This window comes from Cucurbita pepo, unplaced genomic scaffold (genome assembly GCF_002806865.2).
Source record: "Cucurbita pepo subsp. pepo cultivar mu-cu-16 unplaced genomic scaffold, ASM280686v2 Cp4.1_scaffold000252, whole genome shotgun sequence".
Classification (NCBI taxonomy): Eukaryota; Viridiplantae; Streptophyta; class Magnoliopsida; order Cucurbitales; family Cucurbitaceae; genus Cucurbita; species Cucurbita pepo.
Genome location: NW_019646503.1, coordinates 34,768 through 49,681, shown reverse-complemented (window position 1 = coordinate 49,681; position 14,914 = coordinate 34,768). Strand labels below are relative to the sequence as shown.

General features: G+C 39.6%; 3 protein-coding genes across 6 annotated transcripts; 2 read left to right on the top strand and 1 right to left on the bottom strand.

The window, feature by feature from the left end:
- Nucleotides 1-344: 344 nt before the first annotated feature.
- Nucleotides 345-4,994, top strand: LOC111784642 (protein TOC75-3, chloroplastic-like). The gene is made up of 7 exons (XM_023665276.1): nucleotides 345-1,548; nucleotides 2,964-3,185; nucleotides 3,280-3,387; nucleotides 3,477-3,668; nucleotides 3,737-3,985; nucleotides 4,173-4,427; nucleotides 4,520-4,994. The coding sequence occupies exons 1-7, from the start codon at nucleotides 397-399 to the stop codon at nucleotides 4,757-4,759; spliced, it is 2,418 nt and encodes an 805-aa protein (XP_023521044.1). The 5' UTR covers nucleotides 345-396; the 3' UTR covers nucleotides 4,760-4,994.
- A 2,611-nt stretch (nucleotides 4,995-7,605) lies between these two features.
- Nucleotides 7,606-10,761, bottom strand: LOC111784650 (transcription factor PCL1-like). Of its 4 annotated transcripts, none has more exons than XR_002813570.1 (3): nucleotides 9,519-10,761; nucleotides 7,902-8,088; nucleotides 7,606-7,737 (listed from the first exon to the last, which is right to left on the bottom strand). XR_002813570.1 is itself a non-coding variant. In XM_023665287.1 (2 exons), exon 1 carries the CDS (start codon nucleotides 10,532-10,534, stop codon nucleotides 9,536-9,538), a length of 999 nt encoding a protein of 332 aa, XP_023521055.1. In that variant the 5' UTR covers nucleotides 10,535-10,761; the 3' UTR covers nucleotides 7,606-7,737; nucleotides 9,519-9,535. The 4 variants fall into 4 exon arrangements, 1 of the variants encoding a protein (XP_023521055.1); XR_002813571.1 differs by having other exon boundaries at nucleotides 7,902-8,060; XR_002813572.1 differs by having other exon boundaries at nucleotides 7,902-8,054.
- A 2,199-nt stretch (nucleotides 10,762-12,960) lies between these two features.
- On the top strand, nucleotides 12,961-14,458 carry LOC111784636. The gene has a single exon (XM_023665271.1). It carries the CDS (start codon nucleotides 13,124-13,126, stop codon nucleotides 14,312-14,314), a length of 1,191 nt encoding a protein of 396 aa, XP_023521039.1. The 5' UTR covers nucleotides 12,961-13,123; the 3' UTR covers nucleotides 14,315-14,458.
- Nucleotides 14,459-14,914: the final 456 nt, after the last annotated feature.

Here is a 14,914-nt window from a genome sequence, read left to right as displayed (position 1 = left end):
TAAAAAATTTATAGATAATTTATGAGTATTTGTAGACGATTTTCGTCTATACATTGACTGTAATAAATTTTTAATTTTTTTATAATAAAGATATTTTTAAATTTTATAAAATTAAAAAGAGTATTTTTATTTATTGATGGTTTATTTTTTAAACTTTTATGAAATTAAAAAGAGTATTTTTATTAATTTAAAGTTTTTAATAATTTAGTATTAGAATAATAAAAGACGTTGAAAAAGTCGCCCTTAAAAAACAAAAATTAAAAAAAAATAAAAAAAAATTAAAAAATAAAATTGCTGATATAGAGAAGAGAAGCAAGAACAGAAGATAATTGAGCAAAGAACAAAATCAAAATTCCGATTTCTTCTTATCGCCTTCTCTTTGGCTCTCGATCCAAGATGCCAGCCCTTACGGCGCAAACCCATCTCCCCACTGCTACGAATTTCCCCAACTCACCGGCTTCCCGCCGCCGGCGCCGGATTCCGCCCTCAATCGCCGTCTCTAACAAACCCCATTTCCCCACTTTGAAATGCCATCAATCTTCCTCTTCCCAAACCCCACAACCCGTTCAATCCAATCCTTCCAAACCCCACATCAAATCCATCGTTAAAGCCCTTGCTCTGTCCTCCTCTGTTACCCTTGTTCTCAAATTCTGCTCGTTTCTCGGAAATGGGGATGGGAATTTTGGTGGAGGGAGTGGCGGAGGCGGTGGCGGTGGCGGAGGCGGTGACGAGAGCGGCGGGTTTTGGAGGAGATTTTTTTCCCCTGCTGCATTGGCCGACGAGCCACAGACTCGGGAATGGGATTCTCATGGTTTGCCTGCCAACATTGTGGTGCAGCTAAATAAGCTTAGTGGGTTTAAGAAATATAAGGTTTCTGATATTCAGTTCTTTGATCGCCGGAGGAAAACCACCGTCGGCACCGAGGACTCGTTCTTTGAGATGGTTTCATTGAGACCTGGTGGGATATACACCAAGGCTCAGCTTCAGAAAGAGCTCGAAAACCTGGCGACGTGTGGGATGTTCGAGAAGGTCGATTTAGAAGGTAAAACTAACACTGATGGTACTCTTGGTATCACAATTTCGTTCAATGAAAGTACTTGGCAGTCTGCCAATAGGTTTAGATGTATCAATGTTGGTCTGATGAAGCAGTCAAAGCCGATGGAAATGGACGCCGATATGACGGATAAGGAGAAGATGGCGTATTTTAGGAGCCAGGAGAGGGAATACAAGAGGAGAATTGATAGGGCGAGGCCATGTTTGTTACCAGAGTCAGTGGAGAGGGAGGTGCTAAGGATGTTGAGGGATCGTGGTAAGGTGAGTGCGAGGCTTTTGCAGAAGATTCGGGACACAGTGCAGAAATGGTACCACGACGAAGGGTATGCGTGCGCTCAGGTGGTGAATTTTGGGAATTTGAATACCAAAGAGGTTGTTTGTGAGGTGGTGGAAGGGGACATAACTCAGCTGGTGATTCAGTTCCAAGACAAGCTTGGTAATGTTGTTGAGGGAAACACTCAACTCCCTGTGGTGAGGAGGGAATTGCCCAAACAGGTAGAATCCTATATAACCTTCACTTGGTGTTTGATTGTTTCAATAATTGTTGGTTCAATTAAAATTTTGATCCTAAAGTTTGATGCTTGTGGCCCCATTTAGTTCATAAACTTTAAGGAGTTTCATGTGTGTTTTTCTTATCTTAACAATGACGATATGTAGTTGATGGGGTTAACACTGTTATTGTGAGATCTACATCGGTTGGGGAGGAGAACGAAACATTTGTTATAAGGGTGTGGAAACCTCTCCCTAGTAGACGTGTTTTAAAACTTTGAGGGGAGCTTGGAAGGGGAATCCCAAAGAGGACTATATCTGCTAGTGGTGGGCTTAGGCCGTTACAAACAGTATCAGAGCTAGACACCGGGCGATGTGCCAGCGAGAAGGTTGAGCCCTGAAGTGAGGGTGGACGTGAGGCGGTGTACCAGCAAGGACATTGGCCCCAAAGGGGGTGGATTGGGGGTCTGACATCGATTGGAGAAAGGAACAGATGCTAGCGTCGAGGACGCTGGGCCCTGTAGGAGGGTGGATTGTGAGATCCCACATTGGTTGGGGAGGAGAGCAAAACACTGAGTGATGTGCCAGCGAGAAGACCGAGCCTTGAAGGGGGTGGACACGAGGTGGTGTGCCAGCGAGAAGGTTGAGCCCTGAAGGGGGGAGGACACGAGGCGGTTTGCCAGCAAGGACATTGGCTCCAAAGGGGGGTGTATTGGGGTGTCTCACATCGGTTGGAGAAAGGAACAAATGTCAGCGAGGACATTGGGACCCAAAGGGGGATGAATTGTGAGATCCCACATCGGTTGGGGAGGAGAAAAAACACTGGGTGATGTGCCAGCGAGAAGGCTGAGTCCTGAAGGGGGTGGACATGAGGCTTGTGTCAGCAAGGACGGGGTCCTGAAGGGGGTGGATTGGGGGGTCCCACAAAGGAACAAATGCCAGCGAGGACGCTGGGCCTTGAAGGGGGTTGATTGTGAGATCCCACGTCGGTTGGGGAGGAGAACGAAACATTCTTTATAAGAGTGTGGAAACCTCTCCCTCGCAGACATGTTTTAAAACTTGAGGGGAAGCCAAAAGAGGACAATATCTATTAGTGGTGGACTTATGTCGTTACAGTTATCGTACATGGAAACGTTAATTGTATCAACACAACATAGAAGGGAAATCGAAAATTGGACCAAAAAAAAATGTGGCATATATATCATCCTTTTTAAAACCGTCACTCTATTTATTTTGTTTAGTTGTCTATTGTTCTTCATCTCATTGTTTCAAATGGTTCGATATATATCCGATAAGCACGTCACATCGTCATTTATCATTTAGGTAACGGTGTTAACGGGAGGGTCTCATAGAGTCACAATTGTAACTTTGTTGGGTGGCTAGGCATTCTTATGTGTTCAAAATTTTGAATCGTGTCACAGCTTCGCCCGGGCCATGTTTTTAACATAGAAGCAGGAAAGCAAGCTCTGAGGAACATCAACTCGCTTGCTTTGTTTTCCAATATTGAAGTGAATCCACGACCCGACGAGAAGAGCGAAGGAGGGATTATCGTCGAAATTAAACTTAAAGAACTCGACCAAAAAACCGCTGAAGTCAGTTCAGAATGGAGCATTGTTCCTGGGCGTGGTGGACGTCCCACTTTGGTACGTTATGCCTTGTTACGCTATGTTCTTTACTTTTTACCACCGTTTAGATTCGAATTACGATCGAACATGTTTCTGGGATTTGTGTTCTTAGGCTTCACTGCAGCCCGGTGGAACGGTTACTTTCGAACATCGAAATATCAAAGGGTTGAATCGATCGATTCTTGGTACTATAACAACAAGTAATTTTTTCAATCCCCAGGTAGTTCAATCAGTATTATTGTTTAGTTTTCTCTTTCACTGCTTCTGGCTATTTGTCCCAAACACTTTTGAACGATGAAATCTCCTCAGGATGACCTTTCGTTTAAGCTCGAGTACGTGCATCCATATTTCGATGGTGTCTATAACCCACGTAATCGAACACTTCGAGTTAGTTGCTTCAACAGCCGAAAACTGAGTCCTGTCTTCACTGGTGGACCAGGGGCAGATGAAGTTCCACCGATATGGGTCGATCGAGCTGGTGTTAAAGCTAATATTACCGAGGTGCTTATCTCGTTTTATAGCATATTTTGGAAACAATGTTTCTAATGTTGTTGCCATTTGTTGAATAGAATTTCACCCGCCAAAGCAAATTTACGTACGGGCTTGTAATGGAGGAGGTAATCACACGAGACGAAAGTAGTAATATCTGTTCGAATGGTCAGAGGGCGTTGCTTGGTGGAGGTATTAGTGCCGATGGACCACCCACGACTCTGAGCGGGACTGGTGCCGATTGGATGGCATTTTTACAAGCGAACATAACGCGGGATAATACGAAATTCGTCAATGGCTCTATAGTTGGCGAGAGGAACGTATTTCAGGTGCAAGTCTTTCTTAATATTTGCATCGTGTCGTGTTTGTTACCCTTTCATTGTTTCGTTGAACCGACTGTTTGCGTCGTTTACATACTAATAATGGGTAGAAAGAACACTGATTAAGCGACATCGAAAAGGGAGTAGAACAGCTTTTGTCTGTGGCTGATTGTTGAATACCTCGTGTATATTACAGGTAGACCAAGGCCTCGGAGTTGGCAGCAAATTTCCGTTCTTCAACCGTCACCAGCTTACATTGACACGGTTTTTACAGCTGAAGCAGGTCGAGGAAGGCGCTGGGAAACCTCCTCCTCCTGTGCTTGTCCTCCATGGCCATTATGGTGGCTGTGTAGGAGACCTTCCAAGTTATGATGCCTTTACCCTTGGAGGGCCCTATTCTGTGAGGGGTTACAATATGGGTGAGCTCGGTGCAGCACGAAACATCCTCGAGGTAAATCTCGAACGTCCACGAGAATGTTAATCGACTCTTAACATGAATTTGGAGCAGCATTCTAATTTCTAGCTCCTATTGCTTTCATTCAGCTTGCAGCTGAGCTACGAATCCCGGTTAAAGGCACACATGTATATGCATTTGCTGAACACGGGAACGATCTTGGAAGTTCGAAGGATGTGAAGGGAAACCCGACCGAGGTATATAGGCGAATGGGGCATGGTTCGTCATATGGTGCTGGTGTCAAGGTAGGCCTTGTTCGGGTCGAGTATGCTGTCGACAATAACTCGGGCACGGGTGCGTTGTTTTTCCGTTTCGGGGAGAGGTTTTGAGATAGTTTTAAAATTTTATTCCATTTTTAGTTAGTATAGCCGGTTCCTATAGGTTGTGGGATGAGAATTTTGGAATCAAGTTTTTATCTTTTTTACTTTGTTACCTCTTTGATTCTGGTAAAAATAGCTCAAAGAGATGAAAGTAAATCATCCATGCTAGGTTAAATATTTTTGCTTTGGGTTTAATTGTGTATGCTATGCTTGAACAATAATACAAATCGGGACGGGATAGCTTTTAATCTGNAAGAGATGAAAGTAAATCATCCATGCTAGGTTAACTTTTTTTGCTTTGGGTTTAATTGTGTATTGCTCTGCTTGAACAATAATATAAATCGGGATGGGATAGCTTTTAATCTACGTTCTGACTTCTTTCACTCGGGTTTCACTATTGTTTCACTCGGTNAATAGCTCAAAGAGATGAAAGTAAATCATCCATGCTAGGTTAACTTTTTTTGCTTTGGGTTTAATTGTGTATTGCTCTGCTTGAACAATAATATAAATCGGGATGGGATAGCTTTTAATCTACGTTCTGACTTCTTTCACTCGGGTTTCACTATTGTTTCACTCGGTAAAGCAGTTTCCCTATTCAAAGAAGATTCTCGTAACCCTCCGATTCTCGTAACCCTCCATNGTAAAGCAGTTTCCCTATTCAAAGAAGATTCTCGTAACCCTCCACTGGACTAATATCACCCGTAAATAGGTTCAGGTTTCAGAGTTATTGAACCTTCATGATTATCCGATGGATTGAAAATTGAGTTTAATGGGACGTTGAACGTTTAATAAAATCATATTAGACACGAAAAGATCAAAATTACCTATATATCATTCAAAATTCAGATAGGTTTAAATTTTATTTGTCCACAAAACTTCCATACAAATTAATGATCTAAACGCGTTTAGAGGCCTTTTAAACACATTTAAAAAATTACGAGACTAAATCTTAAACTTCTGTGTTATTATATGTGGCCATAAGATAAAGTACCGGCTAAGGTTATGAAAATGATAGGATGATATGATAATGATTATATATTCTTCTCTTATGCAATGGCACAAGCAATGCTCAACGATTCAATAATTGTAATAGAGAATCGAACTATTAACTTTTAACATGATAACGAGTGTTTTACCCACTCGAGTTATGCTCTTCATTCAGTTAAAATTCTCTTCATTCAGTTAAAATTCAAAACTCGCNCAATAATTGTAATAGAGAATCGAACTATTAACTTTTAACATGATAACGAGTGTTTTACCCACTCGAGTTATGCTCTTCATTCGGTTAAAATTCTCTTCATTCAGTTAAAATTCAAAACTNACGATTCAATAATTGTAATAGAGAATCGAACTATTAACTTTTAACATGATAACGAGTGTTTTACCCACTCGAGTTATGCTCTTCATTCAGTTAAAATTCTCTTCATTCAGTTAAAATTCAAAACTCGGCATGCCATTTTATATTATAAAACAAGTTCTATAATATAATTAATTCACGTCCCGATGTTAATTCAATTTATAATTGAGTTGAGGGACCTTTTTGGATNTGCCATTTTATATTATAAAACAAGTTCTATAATATAATTAATTCACGTCCCCGATGTTAATTCAATTTATAATTGAATTGAGAGACCTTTTTAAAATTTTTTTAATGATATTTTCAACTTTAGAGCATATATTAACTCATATATATTTTTCGGTCATTTCAACTGTCATTACAATTCATTTGATAACCTTGTTAACCGTAGGACTCTATGCTTCGTTAGAAAAGCACATGATAGCTACTTTTTTCTGTATAATAGGATTAGCACAATGATTGCAAGCTCTTCACGACAAAGAGGAGAATTGAGGTCGATTTTGTCAATAAAATTTTGACAAGAATTAGCTACTGAATATAAAGCATTGCTTATAAAGATGTTTTACATGCGTTTTAAAACCCTTGGTTGGAGAGAGGAATGAAACATTGCTTACAAGCGTGTAAAAACCTCCTTACAAACGCGTTTTAAAACCATTAGTTAGAGAGGGAAACGAATCATTGCTTATAAGGGTATGAAAACCAAACCTCTTCCAAACAAACGTTTCCTTACGAACGCGTTTTAAAACCATTGGTTGGAGAAGGAAACAAATTAATGCTTATAAGGGGGTGGAAAACGCCCAGAGATGCGTTTTAAAACCGTGAGACTGATGGTGGTACGTAATGGCCAAATAGAACAATACTTGCTAGCGGTGATCTTGGGCTGTTACAAGAACCATCCCTGGATTATGCAGAGGAGCCATGTAGCCAAAAGTCTCCGCCCACCCGAAAATATGATCGAGGACTAATCTCTATAAACCAAGGTAGACCCAACATACAGCTGCTTGTCATGAGTAGTTAAATTGTAAACAGAAGTGAAACCAGCACCAAAAGAAACAGTCTATAAGGAATAAGACGGACCTCATTCACGTCTATTAATGGTAACCTTTTCTATTACGACATGATTTTGTTGAGAAGTTGAATCCAAAGTTCTGAAGATGAAAGATTGAAGCAAATACTTTTTATTGGAGCGACTGAGCTTGTATAATCACCAAGTTTCACAGCAGTTATTATTAGTCTAGAGACGGAGAGAAATCACTAGAATACTATGAGATCCTACATCGGTTAAATAGGAGAACGAAACATTCCATGGAAACCTACTCCTAGTAGATGGATTCTAAAACCTTGTGAAGAAGCATTTGAAGGGAAAGTCCAAAGAGAACAATAGCGGTGGATTTAGTTGTTACAAGTAGATCCACTAGAGCTTATGACTCAAGTTCACGTGAGTTAACCACAAACTAGTATGAAAATAAAAATCACAATCTTAATAATATCTCAAAGGTATATAATAATGGGGGAATTGTTGACTTACTGATGGACAACACAACAATATAATTGCATGAAATGTTTAAGTACATGTTGCTCATGTGCGTATGATCAATCTGGTCACCGCTCTTTCCTTCCAGAGTGACATCTGCAAGTGGCATGCAAATCATAAAGTTGAGGTAGTCATCAATCAGTAGACAAGGTTGAACCAATTTAACCAAATAGAAAGACTCATAAAAGATCTTTGCATATGAAACTGAGCCTAAATTCAAGAGAATAACCCAGCAGACATTCATTCAAAGGAAAATTAACCTTTTCATGTCATCCTAAGGAGAGAATCACAACACACATATCCATTCCATTGACAAGGATCATTCGGCGTGCCCTTTGATCCTTCTATAATCCACCAGAGGTGATGGGGAAGTTTTTCAATGTGATGAGAGATTAGGCTATCTCTTGCCTCTCCTGTAACTACAGTGTCATGCATCTTAGATCACACCTGAATGATGCAGTTGGTTTAAAAGCACAGCAGATTGTAAAAGAAAAAACTCTTTAGTATAAGGTCAAGCAGGTTGCAATTTCTTGCATCTCCTTGCATCATAACAACTTAGTCTTATAAACATAACTTTCTTAACATTCAAACCAGTTCCACTGGATCCATGCACTCAAAATGAAGGAGACTATATGAATATGCATAGGACATAATATGAACAGTTCAAATATCCACGAAGCCATTACATAAGGAAGCAAGATTAAATGAAAGAAATCAATAAATATCTGTACAAATTTTGGCAACAATTTCAAGCCATAAGTTGAAGCATGGTCATTGTGTTAGAACAACTTGCAGGTGGAAGCCAACAAACAAAAAATACGTACTAAACGCTTAGATTTCTCCACGATGAAGGGAAATCTTAGATTGGAGACTACACAGTGAAGAACAAAAGAAGCTTATCTAAATGAGCAGGACGCATAGGGAGGAATCAGAAGCTGAAGAGTGAAGTAATCACGCAGTGGTTCAACTAAAGAAAGTAACAAGGCGCTGTTTGAAAGCCATTTGAGACCAAAAGAACGTTTTTGCTTTATTAGAACAAAAACTCAGTTTAGACATCTTTATGGGAAATGTTTTTTGGAAGTCTTTTTTTTTCTTTTTCTATGTTTTCTTTTTAGTTAACTCATAGTAACAGATGTCCAGTTTCTTAGATTAACTAACTGATGTTCTTCCATCCAAAATCATAAATACAAAATAAACTTGTTCTTACTTCTTACTAGTCATTTAACTACAGTTACTGGGAACAGTTCTTAAAACAAAGTCAGAGTAGCCCCTAAAAGCCATGAACAAGCCATAAATTATTGTCTTACTAAATATATTTAGACAAAAAGAAAGCTTTCAAGTTTCAACAAACTCAATAATACTGCTTTACAAAGCTTAATTTTATATGGGGTTCACCATTTCACGTGTCTGAAGCAGAATTTGTTGTTAAGTTCGAGAAGTCCACTGACTAACACACCATCCTCTCCAAATCCCGACTCGTGGTATGAGGCATTTTGGGGTTCATCATAGGTTTATAAGTAAGTAATACGATCTCTATTCGTATGAGGCCTTTTGGGAAACTAAAAGAAAAGTCATGAGAGAATATACTCAAAGTGGTAATGTCATACTATTGTGGAGGTTCGTGATTCTTAACACCGTTCGTTAGAGACACAAGCAGCACTTGCAGAATCCAGTTTTAGAAACAATGAAGAACAGATTTAGGACAAATATTATTGGGATAGATTCCTAACAATGCTGCCAAAGTAAAATGAATTCTATTAAATCGATAATATGAAATAATTCCCAGATACCAAAGCCGTACTATCGCTCCAGTAAAACATAATTATATCACTCATTAACAAGGTATAGGAAAAACTCAGTAAGATCAAGCAGCCAACCTGAAAATCTGCGGAATTCACTTATCATTACTACTAGGAGGTACATGCGGATGAGGGTAAGGCACGATCGAGCCGTATTTGTTCCCCGACCAATCTCTCTGATGCATCATATTGTAAGGATGCGTTTCAAAGCTATGGTATCCCTGTGCGCTTCCCGGGTGAGCGACAGGCATACCCATATAACTGTGAGCATGACCAGACACTGCCATGCCAAGCATGGGCATGGGCATCATCGGCGGTCCATACGGCATCGGAGTCGGAACTGGCAAATGCCCATTTCCACTGGCATGCCCACTGCTGGCAGACTCGTGCAAGGTCTGCGGTACAGGCGTGGACGCGAAAATCCGGTCCGGCGACGACGGGCCCTCGTGGGAAGATCCCTGCATCCTCTTCAAGTAAAGCCTGTATTTCTGAAGATGGCTCGCAACATTCTCCCGAGTCAATCCCTCCACGTTCATCAACTGCATAATAGTTTTGGGAACCGCGTTCTTAATTCCAAGACGAGCAACAACATCCACAAATCGCTTGTGTAATTGCGGCGTCCAAACAAGCCTCGGTCTCTTCGAGGCCCGAGCGGACGGATCATCCATCGAGTTATCCATCCGAAGAGCAGAATCAGCCTCCTCCACACAATCAACCTTCCTCAATTTCCTAGAATCCGAACCCGCATCTCTCTCCGTCGTCTCATCTCCTTCAACCACCATCGTATCATGATCCCGAGTCTGGTCATCATTAAACGACTTGAAATTATTCGACGAAAACGCATGCGATTGAAATCCACGAAGATTCGATAGCGTATCCTGCGATGCTCGATTAACATCCATCAACGTCCGACACGGCCCTGTCGATATACTAAATGCCGATGCAAGCTCCGGCGGTATCAACATCTGAGACAGAGGAGTTAGATCGTCGGCTTCTGGCAAACCTACCTCCCACTCAAGTACCCGCCTCTCATGAGCACCGTTTTCATCGTCACCACCACCGCTATCATCGCCGACCTTCACCTCCGGTCCCATCCTCCACTCCAAAACCTAGGGCTGGTTCCTCTTTTCAACTCAAGAGCAAGACTAAATCAAAACCAAACAATAAAAACCTAATTCCTCCGAGAGTTTAGGGATTCGAATTAGCGGCAGTTACGATCGCCGTCGAGAAAATTCCGGCGAGAGAGCCCAAGAAAAGAAGCAACAAGAACGAAATCGAAGAAGAAATCGAAGCAACGAAGAAGAAAACCAATTCGTTTTTAGATATTTCCAGAGGAAAATTAATAATTTTAATTTTAATTTTTTTTTATTTACGGGAAAGGCCAAAAAAGTGCAATATCCGCTTCCAGATCGGCCTATTCCCTTTGCCAACGTGGACGACTTACCCAGATATTTTTGATCCGCCAAATATCTTCCCCTCAATTCCCACTCGCTCTTACTTACACTTTTCCCTCTACTCGCTTTCACTTCGCTCCACGTGTCCTTCCTTGTGTCACCGACCAGTAATATCGTGACTGCATGATTAGAATTCGAAGTAGTGACGTGGTTATGAGAGTTCCATTTGATTCTGCGAAATTACGGAAATACCCTTCCCTTTACGATCCTTAAACCGCGCGTGATTCGCTGGGAGGTTACATGTAAGCAAAGCGGGCGAGATCTTTTAGGGTAGTTAAGTCATTACTTTAAAGTTAAATAATGTAATAAAATTATTAAAAATACTTTATTTAATAAGAAAGTCTGATAATATTTCCTATTTAAATACAATTATTTAATTTCCCTAATAAAACTTAAACGAATTTTGTTGACGCCGTTAAGTTGGACGGAACATTGTTGACTGCCGCACAAACGGCGGCGACGAGTTTGGGCCTTACAGTACGGACAGAGAGATAACGTAGAAAATAAATAAATAAATATTAACAATTTTATGGGTATTTTTTAGTTAAAAAAAACAGATATTTTATTAATGTAGCTTGTCAAACATTTTATCCTAAGTCTATAATATGGTTCTTTTTTAGTATGAAAAACATGTTTTTTTTTTTAATTTTTTTAATTTTTTTTATTTATAATATTAGTGACGACCTATTTTAATAAGTCCTGTGACCCATGAAACTAAGGCCAGATTCAAATTTATTGAATTTAGGTCCAAATTTAAAAATATATATATATTTAAATAGAGAATTTTTGTTTAGTTAATAGAGTAAGGATGTGACAACAAATTATATTCATCACTTAAGTTGACTTTTAATTAATTATTCACAAATTGTAATTAAAAAATATATTTTATTGCGAGTTCTTTTAAATATCCATATGATATTACAAAAAAAAAAAAATCAAATTTGTTAAAAAAAAAAAACTATTCTTAAAAATAAATTTTAAAAATATTCGACTAATTATTTTATTGGATAGTTTTTTCTGACGAACAAAATTATTTATTAATATTTTTTACGATTTTTAAAAATATGTGTTATTGTAATTTATGATTATTAATTTTTTGAGGACTAGTTTAAAATTTTATTGAGAGTGTTTAAACTATAATTAAATATTTAAAAGTATACTGACTAGAATAAAATAAAATTTAAAAAAAAGATGTGAACTAAAAATATTTTTTTAATGAAAAAATAGAAGAGGGTTAAATTAAAGATTGACTATAGTTCAGGTATGTCACACTTGAGTCCAAGCTCACGACTAGCAAATATTGTCCATTTTTGTCCTAAGGTTGGATCTCACAATCCACACTCCTTGTGGGTTAGGTCAATGCTGACACATCTCCCGTTCTGGCACCAATATCATTTATTACCGCCCAAGCCCACCACTAGCAAATATTGTCAGCTTTGGTTCGTTACGTATACTGTCAGCTTCACAATTTAAAAACGAGTATGCTAGCATTATTTGTTGGAAATGTTTCGCTCCCCTTTTCAACCGATGTGAGATCTCCGATTTAAACTCGTGCAATACAAGAGTTGTAACAGTTTCAAGCCCACCACTAGCAAATATTATTAGGTTTGGCCCGTTGCGTATAGCCATCAACCTCATGGTTTTAAACGCGTATGATAACACCCTTGTCGGAAATGTTTCGCTCCCCTCTTCAATTGATATGGGATCTCCAAATTCAACTCGTGCAATACGAGAGTTGTAATAGCCCCAAACTCACCACTAGCAAATATTATCACCTTTGGCCTGTACGTATAACAATCAGACTCACAGTTTTAAAACGAATCTACTAGCTACTAGCACACTTGTCGAAAATGTTTCAATCTCTTTTCAACCGATGTGAGATCTCCAATTTCAATACGTACATTACAAGAGTTGTAATAGATCAAGTCCGTCCACCACTAGCAAATATTATTAACGGACGGCATAGCCGTCAAAACTCATCACTTAACACCCTTATCTAAAATGTTTTGCTCCCCTTTTAATCGAGGTGGTCTTCAATTTCAACCCTTGTCCCTTTTCAATTCAGGTTTTGGGCTTGGACTCTTCCGAACCCAAGTGCGATAGCCAATTTATCCCACCGCTGTTGCTAGTCGCTTCGCCATTCCCACTCTCTTCTTCTCTATAACCAGTGGTGATGTTGCTCAACTTTCCATGACCCAATAACTCTCTTTCCTTCTTCCCTCTGCAACAATGGCCGCCTCATCCGTGTGCTTTCACTCCTCAACCAATGTCCGCGGTCTATCTGTGGTCGATAGGCACCAAATTCCATTCAGGCATTTCGACAAACAGGTGAAGTCCCCTTTGATGGTTTTCAATTCCCCCTTTCACCTAAGGTTTTCTCCATCGATAACTCGTCCGAATGGTTCTACTAATTCGCCTCCTACCTTGTTTTTGTCGAGAACGATGAGAATCCAGCCCAAGTGCTCATCTTCTGATGCAGTTAGCTCAAAATCCCCGAACCCATTTCTTAAACCCTTCGAATTTTTCTCGTTTGATTCACTGCAAGGTACCCTTTCTCGAACAACCCCTTTTGATGTCGTTAAGTGGTCTGGGGTGCTAGCGATTTCAATTGCAGCTGTAAAATCGACTTTGAATTTGTTTTTCAATCCCTTCTTCTGGATGTATTTCAGCTGGACTTGGTTGTTCTGGCCCTGGATTGTGGCTTTTGCGACGGCCGCCTACGGATTATACTGCTTGAGAAAGCACCTAATTGGCGAAGCCAACATATTCGAGCAACTTTCTATTGTTACTTCCTTATTCACTTGGCTCACCCTTGTCCCGCCTGCCTATTTCAATGGATTCCTTGAAGGATGGCCTTTCGTGTTCTTCTTTGTGTATCACTATTTCTTTTTCTTCAATGTTAGCATTCGAAAAAGGTTATATGGGGATTACTTTGTTCGTCCTCATGATCCCAAATGGGATGTGAACATGCCGAATTTGCATCGCTTACTGTTCTCTGTGGGTATCATGGTTGGACATTGGCTTGCTGCATTTGAAGGACCAGAGCTTCATCAAGTTCCAGGCGGATGGAGCAATGTGGGCATTTGGATTTTGATACTGATAACTCTTCTAACTCACTACAATTCCTCATTGTATCTTGCAAAGTACTCGGAAAAGGTCGTGGTGCCTACCGCTGTCGTGCAGTTTGGACCCTACCGGTGGGTTCGCCATCCTATATATGCATCCACAATGCTCCTTTTCGCCACTTACTGTGCTGCCCTTCGCGCGCCTGGTAGCCTGCTTTTCATAGTAGCAGTTTGCTCACTATACTATGGCCAGAAAGCAAAAGTAGAAGAAGCTTTGATGGTTGAAACTTTTGGAGAGGGGTATGTAGAATATGCAAACAAAGTTAGGTACAAGTTTATTCCGTTTGTTTATTAGTTTACTTGCCATCATAGTTCATAAGTATTTACGGTTGAATTTCAAATTTTACATCTGAGCTTGATTTAGGTTTGAAAAGTGAACGTTGTATGAATGAAATGCATTATTGTTTATCCTGCCAGGATAGAAATTTGAATTAAATCATCTCATGGTGCCTTCCCTTCCCCCCCTCCTCCGCTCAATTATTACACCGGCCTGTTTAATACTATGATTCGATTATGCTCTTGTAAAAGGAACGTTGGCTTTCATGGTAGCATATATCATGCTTAGATCTCATGCTAACGTCATCACGTTGAATTAGTTATTTTCTTGATGAAAAGTTTGAAAATCTTATATGCAAGGATTATTTCTCCTGATAGCATCTTACTTTAGTGTACTAATCATCAATGTATGGTATTTAGTTATTTCCTTCCAGAGCTTATCTGACAATGGCCTCATTAATATTTTGTATCATTTGGTAAAAAACTAGTGCTACATTTGATTTGAGGTTTGGCTAGTTATATTTTCATATTTTTCTGAAATTGTTTGAGAAGAGTTCAACATATTTAGTGTGAGATCCCACCTCGATTGGAGAGGGGAACAAGTGTCAGCGAGGACGCT